This window comes from Pezoporus flaviventris, unplaced genomic scaffold, assembly GCF_033815535.1.
Source record: "Pezoporus flaviventris isolate CSIRO_AGI_PZ_B2104156 unplaced genomic scaffold, CSIRO_AGI_Pfla_v1 ptg000041l, whole genome shotgun sequence".
NCBI classification, from domain to species: Eukaryota; Metazoa; Chordata; class Aves; order Psittaciformes; family Psittacidae; genus Pezoporus; species Pezoporus flaviventris.
In genome coordinates this window covers 1,763,177-1,784,022 of record NW_026892589.1, presented here as the reverse complement: position 1 = coordinate 1,784,022, position 20,846 = coordinate 1,763,177, and the positions used below count along the sequence as shown (strand labels likewise).

General features: G+C 55.1%; 1 protein-coding gene across 1 annotated transcript; it reads left to right on the top strand.

Annotated features, from left to right (window-relative positions):
- The first annotated feature begins 46 nt into the window (after nucleotides 1-46).
- EWSR1 (EWS RNA binding protein 1) lies at nucleotides 47-20,811 on the top strand. Its single transcript, XM_061465753.1, is given in 19 exon segments — nucleotides 47-170; nucleotides 3,170-3,206; nucleotides 3,413-3,464; nucleotides 4,954-5,077; nucleotides 9,794-9,980; nucleotides 11,658-11,825; nucleotides 12,525-12,739; nucleotides 13,422-13,602; nucleotides 16,241-16,278; nucleotides 16,789-16,821; nucleotides 17,376-17,494; nucleotides 18,019-18,079; nucleotides 18,082-18,147; nucleotides 18,701-18,823; nucleotides 18,920-19,070; nucleotides 19,160-19,257; nucleotides 19,874-19,944; nucleotides 19,946-20,160; nucleotides 20,633-20,811. Coding segments are annotated over 19 exon segments (1,992 nt in total). The 5' UTR covers nucleotides 47-157; the 3' UTR covers nucleotides 20,673-20,811.
- Nucleotides 20,812-20,846: the final 35 nt, after the last annotated feature.

The following is a 20,846-nucleotide window of genomic DNA, read 5'->3' as shown; positions in this document are numbered from 1 at the left end:
CTCGGTGCTCGGCCTCACGCAGCTTTATTCCCGCTCCACTCCCCCCCCCCACCCAGCTTTGCCATGGTACGTGCCAGGGGCTGGCCCGCGCCTGCGCAGAGCGGGGCGGCGGCGGCGGCCGGACGTTGGGAGCGCGGAGGAGGAGGAAGGCGACAAAATGGCGTCGACGGGTGAGCGGGGCCGGGGGGGCGGCGAGGGCAAGGCCCGGCCTCAGCGCTGCCGGGGCCGGGGTGAGCGGGGTCCTGCCGGACGCAGCCCCGGCTCCCGCGGTGCGGAGCCCGCGTTACCCGTCGTTAAGGGGCCGTTAAATGCTCATTAAGGGGCCGTGAGGGGGGGGTGTGCGCTCTGCGCCGTGTGGGGCCGCTCGGGACGGGTCCGGGTGCCTGTGGGGAGGAGCGGTGAGAGGAGCTCCGAGAGGAGGTTTAGAGCGCGGGAGGGGTAGGCTGGGCTGCTCCGTGAGGAGTGTGTCCCGAGTGTGAGGGAATGGGCTCGGTAACGGGAGGGTAAAGGGGAAGGACCCACGTCCCTGCTCATGTGGGGTGATGGGGGGGGGATTGGGGGTTGTAACCCCCGCTGTGGTGCCCGGGAAGGGGCTGCCCTGGGGCTGCCGTGCCATTGTGCTGCTGAGCCTCGTGGGACGGCGGGAGGAAGATTGGGTTTCCCATTGGAAATGAAGGCTCGGAGGGGGCTGAGGGAGGAATAGTCCTGAGCTGTGCGTGTGTGGAGCAGGTCGGGTTTGAGCCTTCCCAAGGGAGGAGGCAGTGTTTGGGTAGGGCGGGGGGAAGGCTCTGAGGGGGAATGTGTTCAGCTCTGGGTCCTTCAGTGCAAGAGAGACATTGAGGTGCTGGAGCGGGGCCGGAGAAGGGCACTGGAGCTGGTGCAGGGCCTGGAGCCCAAGTGTGATGGGGAAGGGCTGAGGGACCTGGGGGGTTCAGTGTGGAGAAGAGAAGGCTCAGGGGGGACCTGATGGCTCCCTACAAGTGCCTGAGAGGAGGATGGAGCCAGGAGGGGCTGGGCTCTGCTCCCAAGGAACAAGGGATGGGACAAGAGGAAACGGCCTCAAGCTGCCCCAGGGCAGGTTTAGATGGAGCTGAGGAACAATTCCTGCCCCAGAGGGTGCTCAGGCATTGGAACAGGCTGCCCAGGGCAGGGCTGCAGTCACCGTCCCTGCAAGTGTTCACACCCCGTGGAGACCAGGCCTCAGTGCCATGGGTTAGGGGTGGCTTTGGCAGTGCTAGGAATGGTTGGACTGGATGAGCTTAAAGGGCTTTTCCAGCCTGCTTCTATGGGTGCTGAGTTGCAGACCCAAGCAGAGGGGTTGGTTGGTTGGTTGGGGTCTGTAGCAGGGGAGGTCCATGCTCAGCAGCCTCCTGTGTTCTTAAGAGCTTGGAGGGTTCCAGTAACCTAGTGGGGTGCAGAAAGTGGGGATTCAATGGGAACTACAGAGGTTGTGGTGGCTGGAGGGGGAAAAGGGAAGGCAGGGGGAGATGTGTGTGTGTGTGTGTGAAGAGGAATCTTGAGTATTTATGGGAATGGCTTTAACCTGCCCGAGGGGAGACTGAGCTGAGCTCTGAGGCAGAAGCTCTTCCCTGTGAGGGTGCTGAGGCGCTGGCACAGGGTGCCCAGAGAAGCTGTGGCTGCCCCATCCCTGGCAGTGTTCAAGGCCAGGTTGGACACAGGGGCTTGGAGCAAGCTGCTCTAGTGGAAGGTGTTGGGGTTGGAGCTGGAGGAGCTTTAAGGTCCCTTCAGCCCAAACCAGGCTGGGATTCTATGAATGGGTTTTAGCACTCAGGGTTGAGCAGAGCAAAGAGCTGTGTGTAGGCTGAAAGAAAACAGCGCAAAGAGCAGCCCCCCTGAGCTCCAGCAGTGAGTGTTTCAGGGCTCAACGTGACAGCCTGCAAGGGAAGCAGCGATAGTGCCAGGGGAGTTTAGCAGCTTGTGCTGTGCCTTTGGCAGTGTGGAATCCTTCAGCTCGGGGCTGCGTTGTTGTGGGGGGGATTTTGGGAGCTTCCTTGTGCTCTGGTTCGGATCCCTGCGCTCTGGTGTAAGGGCAGAGTGATTCAGACCTGTCCAGAATGACCACCAGAGCCTGGGCACCTGTTGCCTTGTCCCAGCAGCAGCAAGGGAAGTGGGAAAGAAGGAAGCTCACGTTGAGGAGGAGGAGGAGAAGCTTTATTAGGGATGAATCCTCAGGAACCGGGAGGTCTTGGTGTGTGAATCCAGGATGGTCAAAGTGATTCCTGGTGCTCTATCAGCCCAGCTGGGAGCAGGCATCCTCCCAGCTTGGGGGTGCGTGGAGGGCTGTAGGAAGCCATCAAGGGCTCCCCACATTCCTAAGGGGGATCAGTGCACCCTGAGGAGTGGTTGTGATGGAGACCCCAAATCCCTTCCTCTGACCCTGCCTGAGGAAGGCTCCAACATGCACCTTCTGCTCCAGCTCCATCATGGCCTGAGCACCAAATGCGAGCGAGGTCTGGATTCATTCCTGATCCCCCTCCTTGGGACTTCTGTGGTCCTGGGAGAGCTGGAATCTGGCTGGAATGGTCTGGGTTCATCCCTGGCTGTAGCTGTTGGTGACCTGGAGGGAAAATGTACTTACAGGAGCTGTCATCATGTCACATAGAACCTTGTAATTGCTGTGTGCACACGGTTTTCATTCCCACCAGCAAAGCACTTTGGCAGAGGTGACTCTGCTTGGAATATTCAGCAGGATGCAGGGCTTAGGGGAAGGAATTCCAGGATGAAGTGCTAGAACTTCCCAGCCATTTGCTGGTGTCATTGCAAGCCGGAGTGAAGCGTGGTGCTTTCTTCATCCCCAGAGCCTGCAACCTGGGGCCCTTTGAACCCAGGAGAAGGGGTTGTGTCAACCCATGGCCTTCCCTTTGTTCCAAAGGGAAGCACCCTCCTACCCCCCCCCCCCTTTGGGTGCCATCCAGGGTCATTTGAGATCAAAGTTGCTACTGCAAACAGCACTTAACAATGGAGGGAAGAGAGGTTTTGTTGCTTCCCAAAGGACTGCATTTACCTTGCCCTCTGTGGCAAGCTGCTTTCCAGGTTTATAGCAGCTCTGTCCAAGCTGCAGGAGGGAATTCCAGCTGCTGTGCTCTTAATGCTGCTCATTTTTAGCCTTTGTCAAGCTTTTTATTCCCCTTTCTTTTTTGTCTTGTAGATTATAGCACCTATAGCCAAGCTGCAGCCCAGCAGGGGTGAGTAGCATTCCAGTCTTCTTTGCTTGCAAATGACGGGCTATAAGCATATACTAATTGCAGTTTAGGCTTAACTGAGGTGTGTTTGTCAATCCTTTAGCTCTTAGATTCCTAATATTTCAGCAGAAACCAGTGGGATAGATGAAAATCGCCTTGGGATGTGTTTTGCATGGCTCAGAAATGATGTCTCTCAATTGATTTTACAGCTACAGCGCGTACGCACCTCAGCCAGCTCAAGGCTACGCACAGAGCACCCAGGTAAAGCATGGGAGGGCTTGTAAGGGCTCTGAGCCATCATTCTGCCTGTAACCTCCATAGAAACAGCACCAGCTGCCAGGAAAAGTTGGCTTGTTGCTTCCCAAAGTGCTTCCTTAGGATGAAAACACCCTCAGCATCAGAGCCTTAACAGTCCCCTCTGTGTTCATGCAGCCTAAGGGGGTTGTGAAGGGGATAGGAAAGCCTCATTCTCACTGTGTGTGTAACAGCACTCAGTGGTGTAGGAGAGACAAGCCTTCAGAAAAGGGGGAATGCCATTTGGGACGTTGCAGGAGGAGGAGGGGTAGGTTGTTCCTGCAGTAGGGTGGGAAAGCCCTGTGCCGAAAGCAGGCAGGAGAACAGGTTTAGTCTGGCCATTTGGGTCAGCTTAAACAAAGCTGACACTGACTTTTACTTTGAGTGAGTATTTTGAGGCAGAACCATTGCTACCAGTTGTGGGTTACACAGGAGAAGCGTAGCAGAGTGGTAAATGTAAGAGCAGAAGGTTTCAACTCCATCCTCTAGTGGGAGACTAAACCAACTAAACTCAGCTGTAGACAGATCCTGTGGGAGGTTCCCAGTGTTTCCTGCCTCTGGGTGACAAGAGCTTCCACAGGCAGTGACATGCTCCATCTGATCAGTGCTTTCTACTCTTGAGTTGAGGGAGTAACAGAGGCTTGGATCCCAAAAAGGCCTTTCCCTTTGGAAATCTGGGGGGTAAGGCTGTTTCAGTGTCACTTCTTGAGCTAGAACTAGAGTTTTGCCCTAAACCAAGCTGCTGGCAGCACTTAGCTGTTGGAAGTTGGCTGGTCCATGGCATGGGGCTGAGGTGGCTCTGGAGCTGCTAAAACTGCAGCACCAGCAGCTCTGTGCTCATCCAGTGGGAATCCTGGGGCTGAAGCCATCCTCCAGAACTGACTCTCGCCGAGTTAAAAGGCATCGGGGTGGGAGCAGCGGTCAGAGGGATGGTTTGGTGATGGCAAGGCCTTGGGTGCTCCCACTGTTCCCATCCTTGGGTCCCAACACAAACTCCTGTTTTCCAAGCTGTCAGCTGATGGACATGAAGAATATTCAGAACAACCTCACTGAAACCTTAAAGAGGTTCCTTGTGGTGCACACTGAAGGGGTCTGACACTGAGGTGACTTGGTTTACCTCCTGCAGTTCTGCCCCCCGAGTAGTCCCACGTTTCAGTTCAGCCCTGGGAGGTACCTGTGAGTACTGATGGGTGCCCAGGCAATCGGGAGGAGCTGGGTGCTTTCATGCTTTAGATAGAGCAGAGATGAGTTGGGACGATAGCAAAGGCTCCTCTCTGCTCCTTGCCTTGGGAAGCTGCCTTTGTAACCTCATTGCCCAAGCTTTCCTCAGTAGCCTTGGCTTGGCTCTGGTCGCTTTCAGTACCTCAGGTAACCCAGACCCAGGTGTGGGTGCATCTCTGCACCACCAGTGAGCCTCTTGTGGTGAGGAGTTAACTGTGTGTCATCTCTGGAGCAGACCTACGGGCAGCAGAGCTATGGAACCTATGGACAGCCCACGGATGTCAGCTACTCCCAGCCCCAGACGACCGCGACGTACGGGCAGACTGCCTACGCCACGTCCTACGGGCAGCCCCCCGCCGGTAAGAGACCGACTCCCCCCCTGGCCTGCAGGGCTGGGCCTGACCCTGGGCAGAGAGTAAAGCTCAGGTCTGCATTGGGGACCTCCAGCCTAAACCACGCTCTGCTGTGGAAAGCGCTTCCGTCCTCGAGCCCACCTTGAGCCAAGGGCGCTTTGCAGTGATGTGAAGGTGGGTGGTGCCTGGGTTTGGGTGCTGGAACTAAGCTGGAACCAATCCTGGCTGCAGAGTGCTGTGCTTAGAGCAAAAGAGCCACAAGCTGTGCTCCCCTGGAGTGTGAGCTTGTGGGAACCAGTGTCCTCAGTGCTTGGGTTGATAAAAATCCCCTCAGTGGATGTGGTGGGAGCCGGTTCTGGTCGTGTCACCCTCTGCTTTCTGTCCTATGCTTCCCACAGTGGAAGGGACCAGGACAGGTCTGACTGTCCTACTCACTCTTGCATGGAAAATGCTGTTTAATCCTGTGTAAACTTGTGGGGTTAACCCTTTAGTGGCACTTGGATTTCCAGTGCAGCCACATGTTGATAGGACAAGGGGGAATGGGTTCAAAAACCAGGGGAGATTTAGGTTGGATCTAAGGCAGAAGCTCATCCCTGTGAGGGTGCTGAGGCGCTGGCACAGGGTGCCCAGAGAAGCTGTGGCTGCCCCATCCCTGGCAGTGTTCAAGGCCAGGTTGGACACAGGGGCTTGGAGCAAGCTGCTCTAGTGGAAGGGGTCCCTGCCCATGGCAGGGGTTGGAGCTGGAGGAGCTTTAAGTTCCCTTCAACCCAGACCATTCTGGGATCCTACGTTCCTGTGCTGGTTACTGTGCTGCAAACTATTCAGACTGGAGTTCTGTACATCTGGGTGCCTTAATGCCTGAAAGGAGCTACTGAGCCATGGCTCCATTCTGGTAGATTTGGAGTGAATATTCAAATAGTCCAAATTGAGGAAGAAATCGCATTTTCCTGTAAGTAAGCCCTTGGGTGCTGTTTGCTGTATGTTCAGCCTTTGCTGTGGGACATTCTAAGTGTCTGTTAGAGGCAGAGCCCTCTTAAATGCTTCCCAAAGCAAGGGAATACTGGGACAGGCAGTGGGGTATCCGGCTAGAGAAGCCATTGAGGATGCTTCACAAGGAAGAAGTGAAGAGAAAGTGTTAATCTGTAGTTTCTCCAGTGACACAGCACTGAAAACAGTTAAGGTCTTTACATGGATAAGGAAAACTGGAAGGGGAACCGGAACCCTCCAGCCAGCAGCTCTGTGGGTCATCTCCAGGGGATTTTTCCTGTCTTTTAAAAGCATATGGACATAAACTGGCAGCAGAAAGGATTTATAGATTTCCAAAATTCCTTTCTTCGGAATGTTTGAGCCCTTTAATCCTTACTGCAGGCTCCAGTCCTGCAGGGCTCCCAGGAAGCTGCACTGCTGCTGCTTTGCCTTGTCCCTTAAGAGTGTATTTGCTAAGCTGGGATCTCCAGGAGGGGAGTCATGGAATCCCAGCCTGGTTTGTGTTGGAAGGGACCTTAAAGCTCCTCCAGCTCCAACCCCTGCCATGGGCAGGGACCCCTTCCACTGGAGCAGCTTGCTCCAAGCCCCTGTGTCCAACCTGGCCTTGAGCACTGCCAGGGATGGGGCAGCCACAGCTTCTCTGTTGATCCAGAATGAGCCCGAGGTTGGGTTTATTCCTCCTACCCCTTCCTCTCCTTGAGGAGCCCGAGCTGTGCAAGCACTGATGGTGCTCAGAGCCTTCCTCCCTCACTGGTCTTTGCCTTTCATGCTAAATGCAGCTTGAAGTGTTGCCTGGGGCGTACGCCATGCCCTCAGGGACGTGCCATTTTTCCACTTGAATCCCGATTTACTTTTCCTGGGCATTGCCTCCCTGTAGGAGAGGGAAGGCTGCAGTGGCTTCAGAGCAAAGTGCCTTTTCCTGTCTGAACAGCCTATTTTGGGGTAAGATGCTGTTGTTGTCAGGGCAATTCAAACCCTGGGCACATCCACCCCAGCGCTGCCATCCAGCCTTGGGCTCCTCCTGGGCTGCCCAAGGTGTGACTGACCACCTAGGTCGTGCTGCTTCTTCCCTGGGACTGTAGGAGAAGGTGTCTTGGTGTCACCCCATCCTTTGGTATGGAGAAGAGGGGTTCAGGAGCCTCTGGACACCAACTGGATTGGGGGATTTATGGGCACTATCAGATCTGTGATCATGGGATGCTCTTGAAGCGCTGTGGTGTATCGGCAGGAATTCAGGAGTAAAGGAAGAGCTGCATGGTTTAGGGTTGTTGGCTTTCTAAGCACGTTGTTTGAGGGCAAAGACATCACTTCAGGTGTTCAAATAGGGATCTCCTTTAAGTCACATCACTCCCCAGCCCCTCACTGGCACAAGCTGTGGGCCACACAGGACCAACTCTTCAAGCCCAGCCCCTGTGGGTACCTTTTCTTGCTGCTTCCATCAGAGAGAAGCCTTCAGAACTGAAGCCTGCTCATTTCAGAGTAAACCTCTCTGGATGCAGCATTTCCAGTTGATACTCCCTGAGGACCAAGTCCTGCAAACTTCCCCTCCTCCTGAAGGATTCCTAGGCTTTGATAAGGGTGTTCCTTGCAGGCTTGGATACTTTGAGTGGAAGTGAGCCATGCAGCTGGAGGCCTGAAGCAGGTTATCCCAGTTCTTCCCTACATTTCACTCTCTACCTGGTAGAGGGAACAGAGAGAAGTGGAGTCATGTAAATACCCCCTCAAAAACACACCTCTTGAGGGTTTCCACTGTACCCAAGCTCAGTGTTGAATGCAGATGCAGCCCAGCAGGGTGGTAAACCACTCGCTGCCTGTCCTCTGGTACAAACCCTTCCCTCTGGGCACAGCCACACAAAGGGAAAGCTCCATCTAGAGCTGAAGCATTTGAAGTCAGGATTATTCCAAGTGGTTACAAACCTCCTTTGCTCAGTGGGAGAGGTTAGTGCTGTCCCTGACAGTGCTGAGAATAGGGCTTAGGCATGGGGGGACCACCCTAAGGCTCCAGGTTCAGGCAGAGCAGCCCAGGGCAGGGCTGTGGCTCCAGCAGCACTTATGCAGGCTGTACTTAGGCAAACAAGAGGCTTTTTTCGCCTGTGGTCAGGCTGCAGCCACTTAAAAGAAGGATTCATTTAATGTCTGGTGTCAGTGAGCTCTGATGGAGTGCCGTGGTGGCTCACAGTGAAGTGTTTGGGCTGCTTCAGTTTGTCCAAGGCTCCAAATCACACTCATACTGTCCTTCTCAGCAGCATCCTGTCCAGCAACACTCGGAACAGGACTTTGGTGCTCAGAGAACCCCTCAGCAGAAAGGAACACTGACCCTGAAACAGGCTGACAGTGGGTTCTGTACATTGTTTCCCAGTGGGAGACCAGCTTGATGGGTCCAGGTTGGCTGCCCTGTGGTGTGGAATCCAGCCCATGGTGTCCAGCAGGAGGCTGGTGCTGTGAGGAGCGTGGTGAGGGCTCGGTTTAGGCTGGTTACTGCAGGGGACAGGGTTGTGTCCCCTTGGAGCCCTCCTTTTCCATAACCAGGAAGCTCAAGAGCAGCACTATGGGACAGAAAGCTGATGTTTGGGGTTTCTCTAATGCAGACTTCCTCCTCTCACTTCTCTTCCTCTTCCCTGGGGAATCTGAGCCCCCTTGGGGAGGCCCCTGGGTTTGCCGCAGGGCACTGAGATGTGGAAGTCCTGCGGGGCTTCCTGAGGGGCCTGTGTATTCCATTTGAACTCCATTTGCTTTGCAAATGAGGGAGTCAACCACAGCCCAGTGTGCCTGAAATGCTGTAGAATAAGAGGAGGAGCCTGGCACACGTGTCCCATGTCTCTTAAAGCCAAGTGGAGAAGCTGTTACCTCAGTTGGACCGTAAGGCCCCACCATAAGCCCCAGGCACTGGGCTGCTCTTTGGCAATCGATCTGTGTTTGTAGTAAGTCAGCTTTTGCAGAGGGTATTTGATTGCTATTTTGACATCAATTATTAATATTGATTATTATGCAGTTGATTTTTCCCTTGGAAGCCTCCCTTTTATAGTTTGAAAACCCACCTGCAAGGTTCTGGACCATCAGAAGGCACCGTGTTTATTGACAGGTCACCCTGGTGCCAGGCCAGATGCGATTACACAGTGCTGGAAACACTGGTTTAAATGGAGCTGCTTTGGGATCTTGGATGTTGTAAAGTCTGAAATAAAGGCATGAGCTCAAAGCTTTTCACCTAAACCAAGAAATACTGAGAGAAGTGAAGGCACATAAACCACTGGGTGATCTTTTTAGACCTTTCTCTTAAGTTAAAGCAACTGTAAATTGTTGTCTTTTGTTTCCAGAGTAAATAAGACTTCCTGAATGCCTCACAAAGACTTTCTCAAGCCATGCTGGTGCTATTTTATGCTTCTGGTTCTCAAATAAAGCCAAAAGGATGGGACCACACTTCTTAAACTCTTACTTCAGAGCTTTGTGCTTTGTTACAGTAGCTGTGGGCTTTGGTAGCTGTGATCCGGGGTTGGATGCTGATTGAAGCATGGCTCCTGGGAGCGTGGTTTTGGGTGGTGAGGGTACTGCTGGGGCTGTGGGATGAGGCTTCCCAGGGCAGGGGGGCTCTCCAAGGGGGGCTGTGGGTCAGCTCATCTGTGATGTTCCTGCAGCAGTAAGATCAGTGCTGGACGAAGGTGTGACGAACCCTCAACAGAGGCTCAGTGGTTTGAGGTCTCCAACCTGACGTGAGTGTTGGGCTCTTGTCTCTTGCAGGTTACAGCACCCCGACTGCCCCCCCAGCGTACAGCCAGCCCGTGCAGGGGTACGGCACAGCCCCCTACGACACCAACACCGCGACGGTTACAACCACCCAGGCTTCCTATGCAGCCCCCTCTGCCTACGGCACCCAGCCCGCGTACCCGGCCTACGGGCAGCAGCCACCAGCGGCTGCTCCCACAAGGTAATACCCATCTTTCCATAGAGTCCTGGAATAACAGAAGGATTTGGGTTGAAGGGACCTTAAAGCTCCTCCAGCTCCAACCCCTGCCACGGGCAGGGACACCTTCCACTAGAGCAGCTTGCTCCAAGCCCCTGTGTCCAACCTGGCCTTGAACACTGCCAGGGATGGGGCAGCCACAGCTTCTCTGGGCACCCTGTGCCAGCGCCTCAGCACCCTCACAGGGAAGAGCTTCCTTATATCTAACCTAAATCTGCCCTGTTTCAGTCTGAACCCATCACCCCTTGTCCTATCACTCCAGTCCCTGATGAAGAGCCCCTCTCCAGCATCCTTGTAGCCCCCTTCAGACTCTGGAAGCTGCTCTGAGGTCTCCGCACGGCTTCTCTTCCCCAGGGTGAACAGTCCCAGTGTTCTCAGCCTGGATCCATGCAGGAGCTGCTCCAGCCCCTGAGCATCCTCGTGGCCTCCTCTGGCCTTGCTTCAGCAGCTTCCATGTCCTTATGCTGTGGACACCAGAGCTCCACACAGTGCTGCAAGTGGGGTCTTTCCCTCCCTCCCAAAGCTCTCTGCTCTCAGGCACACGCCGCCAGCTAAACCAGGACCTGCTGCTCTTTCTTTCTGTGCCTGCTGGTGCTCGAGCTTCACTCCTGCTGCAGCTGGAGGGCTGGGGGAAGCAGCGTGGGTCGGTTCTGCCCCTGCACAATGAGTCAGGGCTGTCACTGGGAGATGAGCAGAGCAGCGCAGCAGCAAAAACAAGCTCTTGACTCATGGCATAGGGCAGAAAGCGGAGCAGTGTGATCAAGCAGGATGCTGCTCCAGACCAGGACTGATGGAGTCATGCACGTGCTGGAGGCTGTTTCCTTTTTAAACCTCTTGTGCCTGGGCACTGACAGGATTGTATTTAGTTGAATTGTTTGCTCAGGATTCAGCCTGCATCATATAAACTCATGTAGTAAGGACTAAAAACCGCTTTAGGCATGTACCTGATGGCAGCCACTCCAGTTAGCAGAGGGGGAACTTGGCTGGATCTGTCAGATTACACTTGAAGGATCCATCCTGATGTCTAAAGTACCTTTTTCCAGCTTTTACAACTCTTTTTACTCCACTGTTAAACACTCGTAACAGGATAGAACAAATACAAAAGGGGACATTCCAATCACATGCAAAGGGTTCTCTCTTTTCAGGCCTTGAGAGTTAATACTAAGCATACAATGATGGTTTGTGTAGAAAAGGACCTTTAAGGCTCTCCCAGTCCAGCCCCCAGCGTCCTTTTCATTTCGTCAGTAATGCGTACGGGGCAATATCTGCTTGTGCTGGATTCCAGGCCACACAGGGGTGATTGCCAAGGGCCTGTGGGAACAGGCCAAGGGGAATGGCTTTAACCTGCCAGAGGGGAGACTGAGCTGAGCTCTGAGGCAGAAGCTCTTCCCTGTGAGGGTGCTGAGGCGCTGGCACAGGGTGCCCAGAGAAGCTGTGGCTGCTCCATCCCTGGCAGTGTTCAAGGCCAGGTTGGACACAGGGGCTTGGAGCAAGCTGCTCTAGTGGAAGGGGTCCCTGCCCGTGGCAGGGGTTGGAGCTGGAGGAGCTTTAAGGCCCCTTCCAACCCAAACCAGTCTTAGTCTGTGATTGAACTGCCGACGTTTCTGGCTGCTTTTGAGCTCCTCCTTTTTCTCTGCACAGACCCCAGGATGGCAGCAAACCAGCAGACACCAGCCAACCACCATCGAGTACAACCGGCTACAGCCAGCCCAGCCTGGGGTACGGGCAGAGCAACTACAGCTACCCCCAGGTGCCTGCCAGCTACCCCATGCAGCCAGTCACTGCACCACCCTCCTACCCCCCTACCAGGTAACTCAGCTGAGCCTCATGCTGCTGCTGTGCAAACGGGTTAGCTTGGGCAAGAGGGGTTTGAAACCAACCCATGTGGTGGTTTTGGTGTCCTGGGAGTAGGGAGGGGGGTTCTTGTTGGGGCACCTCTTGTTGCAGGAAGGATGGTTGAGTGCATATGTGTCTGTGTACATCTCCAGCAGCAAGGTGAAAAGATGGCAAATGTTAAGAGGTTTCTTGGATAGGGAGTGTGTTACAGCCACCTTCTGCTCCCTCCTTACACATCCTTTGCCAAGGAGCTTGCCCTCCTCCCCTCAGAGTCTGTAATACTCTGGTGTTGACTTCCAGAGCGTGTGATTTGAAACCCTCAGCCCCAGGGGCTGGCGTATTGTCCATCAGCTGAAGACATTCCAGTGCCAGGGCAGAAGAGGAACGTGTTACCTGCCTTGTTGCTGATTTTCTTGCCCTGGTGCTTCTGCCTCTTTCTCGAGGCATGACTAAATGGTGACGGGCCACAAGGATCTTGCTTTTAGCAGGCTCCTGTGTTGATTTTGCCTCCTGGCACCACACTGGCCTCCGCAGGGTGACTTCACCTGTTTAAATGGTTTATAACACCACATATGGCTTATAATTGCATTACCCTCTGGTGTGAGGCAGTCCTGTGGGCTCATGCACACTGCCAGGGAGTTGGCTTATTGTTGCAATGCTTTTGTCTTCCAGCTATTCCTCCACACAGCCGAGCGGTTACGATCAGAGCACTTACTCCCAGCAGAGCACCTATGGGCAGCAGAGCACCTATGGACAGCAGACAAGCTATGGCCAGCAAAGCAGCTATGGGCAGCAGCCCCCACCGACCAGTTATCCCCCCCCGAGCGGGTCCTACAGCCAGGCCCCCAGCCAGTACAGCCAGCAGAGCAGCAGTTATGGCCAGCAGAGTGAGTGGTCAGGGATGAGAGGTCTCTTCTTGCCCTTTCAGCGTGGGCTGGCTCTGAAGGAGGCTCAGTTTGGGTCTCGGGCTTGGAGCTGCGTTAAAGGGAAAAGCCCCCAACACAAGAGGGACGTGGAGCTGTTGGAGCGAGGCCACGGAGCTGCTGCGAGGGCTGGAGCAGCTCTGCTCTGGAGCCAGGCTGAGAGAGCTGGGCTGGGTCAGCCTGGAGAAGAGAAGGCTCCTGAAGGGGAGACCTGAGGGCAGCTCCAGTGCCTAAAGGGGCTGCAGGAAAGCTGGAGAGGGGCTTGGGACAAGGGATGTAGGGACAGGCCAAGGGGAATGGCTTTAACCTGCCAGAGGGGAGACTGAGCTGAGCTCTTAAGCAGTGACACTGCAGTGCTCCCCTCAGGACTGACAAACACAGAAGCACCAAATGCTGCAGAGGCTGGGCTGGGTGAGATGTGGTGTAACCTGTTGTGGGTGGGAGTTCTGCAGGGATTGGGCAGGTAGGCCCCAGCATCAGACTTGATTCCACACTGGAAAGTAGCACATCTCTCCTTAAATGACCGCTGCTGCTGTAAGTGCTGGAGTAGTGATTGTTGTGCTGATGCTCTGGGGCTGCAGGCAGGGCCGAGGGCTCAGCGAAGGGACAGGCAGCTCTGCAACGTGTTTGTTCCACCCTTTCCCAGGCTCATTCCGTCAGGACCACCAGAGCAGCATGAGCGTCTATGGACAAGATTCCGGAGGCTTTTCAGGCTCGGGAGAGAACCGGAATCTGAGCGGCCCCGACGGCCGCGGCAGGGGACGAGGGGGATATGAGCGAGGAGGCATGAGCAGAGGTGGGCGGGGAGGAGGACGCGGTGGAATGGGGTAAGAGCAAATCTTTTCTCCTTTTATCTACTTCTGGTTTACCCATAGGCTTTGAAACGGAAAGAAGGGACTGAAAGGTTGACATTCCCAAGAGTATTTCCATGGAGAACACCTCTGTAGCACTGAACACCCATGGAAGTATTATCCTTAGGGGGAGTAGGAGCAGGATCTATTTGGTTTTCGTCCTGCAGCTGGTTGGGCCCCAGGTTGGTGGGGGGGGGCTGGAATTAGGGGAATTGCTAAACCTGGCACTTTCAGCTCCCTTCGTGCTGTGCAGAGGTGAGATCCTCTCTGGGGTTGGACAGTAACCCTGGATCGAACACACACAAACCTCCCTGTGCCTCAGCAGTGGGAATGTCGGCAGCGTGGGCACGGACACGGCAGCAGCCTTGTGCCGGCCACAGCCGTAGCACATGGAGCAGCGTGTGCCTGGGGCAGGTCCAAGCCATGACTCTTGAGTGGCCACAGCACTTAGAGCTTGGTTGGAGTGTGAAGAAAGACCCCCTGAGAACATAAAGAGCTCCCCCTTGGAGCCTTCAGGTGCTCTAAATCAGTTTGGCCATTTCAACTGATGGCAAAACCTGGTTTGGTAACCCCTGTCCGTGGTGGTCTGATAGAGGTGAGGAAGGAGGACAAAGCTCAAAGGCTCCTGAGAGAAGGAAGCTGTAGCTTTGTGTGTGTTCCATCCCTTGGGACCGTCGGGCAGAGCTATGCAGAGTGTCCCTAGGTGAACACTGGGCTGTGCAGTGCTGGCCTCCTCCATAGGCAGCTTTTCCTGGTGCTGTACAGCCTGGTGGCAGCCAGAGTTTGGCAACTGAGAGTCCCACTCTGCATAGCTCTGTCACAGTGAAGTGGCATGAAATCTTTATCGGAGAAATCCAACTCCCAGTGTCTGGAAATGGCAGATCAAAAAGGCCTGGCTTGTGTTGGGACGCATCTGGCTTCAATTGGCTCGAGTGGAACAAGAGTTCCCTGGTTCTGCATAAAGATTTCACCCATGCTGTACTGATTACTAATGGTTGGCAGTAGATGTAGACACTTGAAATGTCTATCATCACATCTTCAAATTCCTAGCCCCTTCGGAGCTGCTCATGCCAAAGGTTTTGTCCTCTTGGTTCCGTGCCCTAATCCGAGCTTACTCTGAGCACGGAGCCATGTCCCACCTGAGTAGACCCTTGCCAAGGGCTCCCCAGCTTTATGGACGTAGACTTTGTGCTGTCCATAGGCAAGGTGGCCCTTCCTAGGAACACCAAGGGGCGGGTAGGGGAACTTGGCCCTCCTTAGCATGCTGTGGTGATGGATTTCAGTGTCTCCTGCAGGTAAGGAGCTCGATGTTCTTAACGTGCCCTTTTCTTTTTTCATTGACTCAATTATTTTCTATTTTCATTGGCTGTTAAACATGGAAACTTTTTAACATGCTTTGTCGCATTTATATGCTACAGGTTACAAAGTGAGAGCCTTGTATACACACTTCAATACTTAAAAAGTACCCGTACTCAGTACTCAGCCGGCAGCATAATGAAAAGTGGGACTAGACACGGTGTCCATATGGAGAGGAAAAAAATATACATAGGATTATTTTTGACCCCAATGTATTCATTGTATAAATGGAATCCTTCTGTAATGTGCTTTGGTAACTGCATCCTTGTTGTTTGGTAATAAAGCCAGAGGAGGTGTACTCTAGAATTGTGTAACGTTAACAAGTGTAAAGCATTGTGTTTAACACGAGAGCCGTGACGTAAATGGTGTGTGCTCGAAGGAGCAGAGCTGCATGCAACACCTTGAATCTCTGTATTGACAAACTCTTTTCTCCCCCAGTATTAGAGGTGCAATACTTGCTAAAAAACAGGCAGTGCTCTCCCTCCTCCGCTCCTCCACTTCCAAACAGCCTTTGCGCCTCTCCCAGAGCGAGGGAGAAGCAGCCAAATCCTTCCCAGGTGGCATTTTCCCAATTACCCAGTGCTTGGAAGCGCTCTTTAAGCTGTGAAGGCTTCAGCCACAGCTTTCCCTTTGCACCGAGACACGGCGTGTGTCCACAAAGCTGCACCCCAGGCCCCCGAGCCCCCGCTGTAATGCTGTTAAGTTCTCCCTTCCACTTGTTAAACTCAGTGCTGTAAAAGGGTGTTCTACCGAGGGGATGAGGCAATGTGAGCTGAACTGTGTTGTAGGCATCGCGTGTGGTTGTCTCCTACCTGTTGAACTGTTAATGTCAGGGCCGCGCGGGCTCCGTGCGCTGCGAGGGGCTGAGGGTGCACCTTTGTGTACACACCGAGGGGAGGGAGCTGCCCAGCCGCCCAGCCCCACCATGAGGCCAAAACCTGATCTTCTAAACTCTCTACACCGTGGTTCTTTTTTGAGCTGTGAGTATTGCACTGCTAATACCCCCTCCAAGTAACGCAAAGGGTTCCGCCAAGCAAGGTGGTGGGCTCAAAGCACACGAGGTTGCCTTATACGTAAAGGAAAATTGAGCGAGCTGCCCTGAAGAAAGGCATAGTGCCGAGATGAGAGACAGACAGACAGATGCATTGTTTGGAGATGTTTTAGCCAGTGCCCTTCTTCCCCAGTGAGCCGCAGAGGCTCAGAGCGGTCCTGGCTTTGTAAAGGGAAAGGGCCTTCATTTCTTCGTTTATCCCCCCAGCAGCGCTGGAGAGCGAGGTGGCTTCAATAAGCCTGGTGGTAAGTTTTTGAGCATTACAATGGATAGTGTTTAATAAAGAAAAAAAAAATAATAACAAATTGCAGTCAGTTTGTAGCACAAAGTGTAATTGTTATTCGTTTAAAGTGGTTAAAATGCCCCATGCCACGGGCACTGCCGGCAATAACTGCGCTTACAGGACACAGGGTAACGTGGAGGAATTGAGCAACCGCTCTGTGTAATGTGGGGAGGCAAAGAATTAATTGCATTTAATAACTGTTATATAAAAGTAACTTTAATGACAACCAATTGGCCTGGTAAAGCAGTAAAACGAGCCAGTGTCCTAGTGGTTAATGGTTGGAGAGCTGCTCAGACCAGCAGGCGGCCGGGCCGAGAGGGTGCGTTGCTGCTCTGTCTGCAGTGCAGGTCAAGCTGAGTTTAACCAGCGCCATCGCACGGTGGTTTTACGTAGCTAGTGTTGTGTGTGTCGGTTCTGCAGCCCCCAAGGCCTGCACTAACACGGCTTCTTATGATTCTTTCCCCACTGGCAGGACACATGGAAGAAGGACCGGATCTTGATTTAGGTAAGGCACCAACTCGTTGCCCGTTCCCTGCTCCTAGTGAGGGTGGCAGCTACAGGAGGGCTCCTTCCAGCTATTTCATGAGTCCCAACTTGTCAGGCTGTTGAAAAACCACACTTACTTGTGAGGCACAAGAACTTGGGGGTGCTGCTCTGTACCTGGGTCAGCACAAACCCTGTTTGCAGCAGGCTTAGCCCAGAACTCACCCAGTAGCCTCCCCTTGTGCCATTCCAGCCCGTTGCCATGCAACTCTTCCTGTTGCACAGGCGTGTCCGGAAGTGATGTGTCAGCATGGGGTGGACATCCGGGTGTGGGAGCCAAAAGGATGCGGAGCAATCCCTCATCCTCATCTCCATGTCTCCCATTAGCACCAAGTGGTTTAACCCCATGGTCTCACCTGCCTTCCTGCGTGGAGATGGTGGGGTAGGGTCACTGCTCCCAGTGCCTGGGCATCTGTCACCTCATGAACACACTCCTTGGGAGCAAAGCTGCAGCTCCATGATGAAAAGCACTTTGGAGTGTAATATCCTACCCTGACGCCCTGAATTCCCTCCTAGGCCCCCCCATGGATCCAGATGAGGACTCAGACAACAGTTCCGTGTACGTGCAGGGACTCAATGATAACGTGACCCTGGAGGATCTGACAGACTTCTTCAAGCAGTGTGGAATTGTCAAGGTGAGGGACACACGCACGTGAAGGTTGGCTCCTGGCTGGTGGGGGGACGGGGATCACCCATCCTGGAGCACGGAGCTCATCTCCCTTCAGCCCTTTGCTCCCAGGAGCTGGTGGGGCAGCACAATGACCCCAGCCAGTGTTAACCTCTAGCTCGTGCTTCCCAAAGAGCCTCATTTGTCTCTTGAACCTGATGAGGCCGTGGAGGAAGCGTGGATCTGCTGCTGGTGGGACGTGAGAGGGCTCAGGGTGCTGGGGATCGAGGAGGAGGATGTGAGGAGGCTGCAGCTTGGCTCTTGCACAGCCAAGGTGCACCTGGGAGAAGCCTTTGGTCCTGAACCAGTTCCTCCCTTGGTTGGGTTGGCTGGGCAGCAGCTGCTGCTCCTGCTAAACCAAAGGGGCCTTTCTTGTGCCATGGAGCCACCAAACTGAGGGTTGTTTGAGTTGAGAGCAGAACAGAGGAGAACAAATCCCTGCTTGGCTTATGGTCAGAGGTGGCTTGAGGGGATGTCTGTGGCCTGCTCTAGATGAACAAGAGGACTGGGCAGCCCATGATACACCTCTACATGGACAAGGAAACCGGCAAACCAAAGGAGATGCCACCATATCTTATGATGACCCATCCACTGCCAAGACAGCCGTGGAGTGGTTTGATGGTGAGTGTGTGCAGGGGGTGTTTTGGGGTGGAAACACTTTGCCATTATGGAGCTAAATCCTTGTCTGGCCAAAGGCAGCTTAAAATCACAGAACCAACCAGGTTGGAAAAGCCCTTTAAGATAATCACATCCAATCGTTCTCCAGCCCTGCCAAGGCCACCACTAACCCATGGCACTGAGGCCTCGTCTCCACGGGGTGTGAACACTTGCAGGGACGGTGACTGCAGCCCTGCCCTGGGCAGCCTGTTCCAATGCCTGAGCACCCTCTGGGGCAGGAATTGTTCCTCAGCTCCATCTAAACCTGCCCTGGGGCAGCTTGAGGCCGTTTCCTCAAGCATTTGTGTCCTTGGGGTGTGGAGGATCAGCAGTGGCCCAAGGCCAGCTTTAGGTGGTCAAGCTTCAGCCTGAGAAGCTCCTGGGTGTAACTGGGCTGACAAGTGTGGTGCTTGGGTGGTGCTAGCACCTTCTCCTGCACCAGTTAACGCCTTGGTGCCCATGGAGGAGCCGAGGCCCAGCAGCAGTGATGCTCTTGCCCTCATCTTCCTCCTCCCAGGGAAGGATTTCCAGGGCAGCAAGCTCAAAGTGACGTTGGCGCGGAAGAAGGGCCCAATGAACAGCATGCGGGGCGGGATGCCGCCCCGGGAGCAGCGCGGAATGCCGCCCCCCCTGCGTGGAGGTAACGTCCCCAGAGCACCCTGCCTGGGCGAGCAGCACCCATGGGTGCTCCCTGCCCTCCAGCCAGGGCCACGGCACCAATGAACCATCCCTGCAGGTCCAGGGGGGCCGAGCGGCCCCATGGGGCGCATGGGAGGCCGAGGTGGAGACCGGGGCGGCTTCTCCTCCAGAGGACCGAGGGGATCCAGGGGGAACCCCTCCGGAGGGAGCGTCCAGCACCGAGCTGGTGACTGGCAATGTCCTAACCCGTGAGTATCCCTGGGGCTTGTGAGCATCCCTCATCCCGAATGATCCCGGAGCGCCTTCCTGCTCCCTGCTGACTGCTGCTTGTCCCCAGGGGCTGCGGGAACCAGAACTTCGCCTGGCGAACAGAGTGCAACCAGTGCAAGGCTCCCAAGCCCGAGGGGTTCCTGCCACCGCCATTCCCACCTCCAGGTGTGTGTGTGGGGCGGACACAGCCCTGATCCTGGGTCGTGCTCCTCCAGGAGCAGCTCTTCCTGGAGCTGCTGTGGCTCCATCCCTCAGGAGCTGTGAAATGGAGGCTGGGGCTCCTCTGCTTTCTGTTCCTCACACACTTCCCAGCGCTTCCTCTGCTGCCAGTGCTCCTCCTCGGGGCTTGTTCTTGGGTCTGCTCTTTGGGGTTCCTCCTCAAGGCTCTCCTGGGGCTCCTCCTTGGCATTCTTCTTTGGGGCTCCTCCTTGACGTTCTTCTTTGGGGCTCCTCCTTGACGTTCTTCTTTGGGGCTCCTCCTTGGGGTTCTTATTTGAGGCTCCTCCTTGGCGTCCTTCTTTGGGGCTCCTCCTTTGGGTTGCTCCTTGGGATTTCTCTTTGGGTCTCCTCGTTGGGGTTCCTCCGTGAGGCTTCTCCTTTGAGCTCCTCTTGGGGCTCCTTGGCCCTGGTTTCAGCACTCGCCCCTTGTTGGGCAGTGCCCTCCAACAAGTCCCCTTCCCACTCCCCCCTTGACATCCCCCGGCATTCCCAGCAGCTCCGATGCCGGAGCAGCGCCCGGCACAGGGCAGCTTCTCCCCTCTGAGGCTCTCCCCTCCCACAGGCGGTGACCGCGGCCGGGGCGGCCCCGGGGGGATGCGCGGCGGGCGCGGCGGTGGCCTCATGGAGCGCGGCGGGCCCCGGGGCCATGTTCCGAGGCGGCCGCGGTGGCGACCGAGGAGGCTTCCGTGGCGGCCGGGGCATGGACCGAGGCGGCTACGGAGGAGGCGGCCGCCGCGGCGGAGGCGGAGGAGGAGGAGGAGGACCTGGGGGGCCCCCGGGACCCCTGATGGAGCCCATGGGAGGTGGCGGCCGCGGCGGGCGGCGCGGAGGACCAGGGAAGATGGACAAGTGCGTATGGGGAGGGATGGGGGTGCTTTGGGCAAGGGGAGGTGGACGGGACGAGGCCACACCGGGGCCCTGTTGGGTTTGGGTGCTCAGGGGATGTTCAGTGGGTGTTGGGGTGTTCAGTGGGTGTTGAGGTGTTCAGTGGCTGTTGAGGTCTTCAGTGGGTGTTCAGTAGGTGTTTAGTGGGTATTCAGTGGGTGTTGGGTGTTCAATGGGTGTTGGGTATTCAGTGGGTGTTCAGTGGATGTTGAGGTGTTCAGTGGATGTTGAGGTGTTCAGTGGGTGTTGAGGTGTTCAGTAGGTGTTCAGTGGGTATTCAGTGGGTGTTGGGTGTTCAGTGGGTGTTCAGTGGGTGTTGGGTATTCAGTGGGTGTTCAGTAGGTGTTCAGTGGGTATTCAGTGGGTGGTGGGTGTTCAGTGGGGCTCCTGAGGACACCAGCACTGATCCACCCATTCCCTGTGTATCCACATACAGGGGCGAACACCGCCAGGAGCGCCGAGACCGGCCCTACTAGACACACACCGACCCCCCCCTTCCCCCCAATCCTCACCCCCGGAGCTGCGTTTCCTACCAGATTTATTTTTTAAAGCAGAAATGAATCGGAAACAAGGAAAAGTTTTAACTTTCTAATTCCATATTTATAACGTTGGCCACGGCGCGAGACAGACGAAACACCTCCCGTAACCCC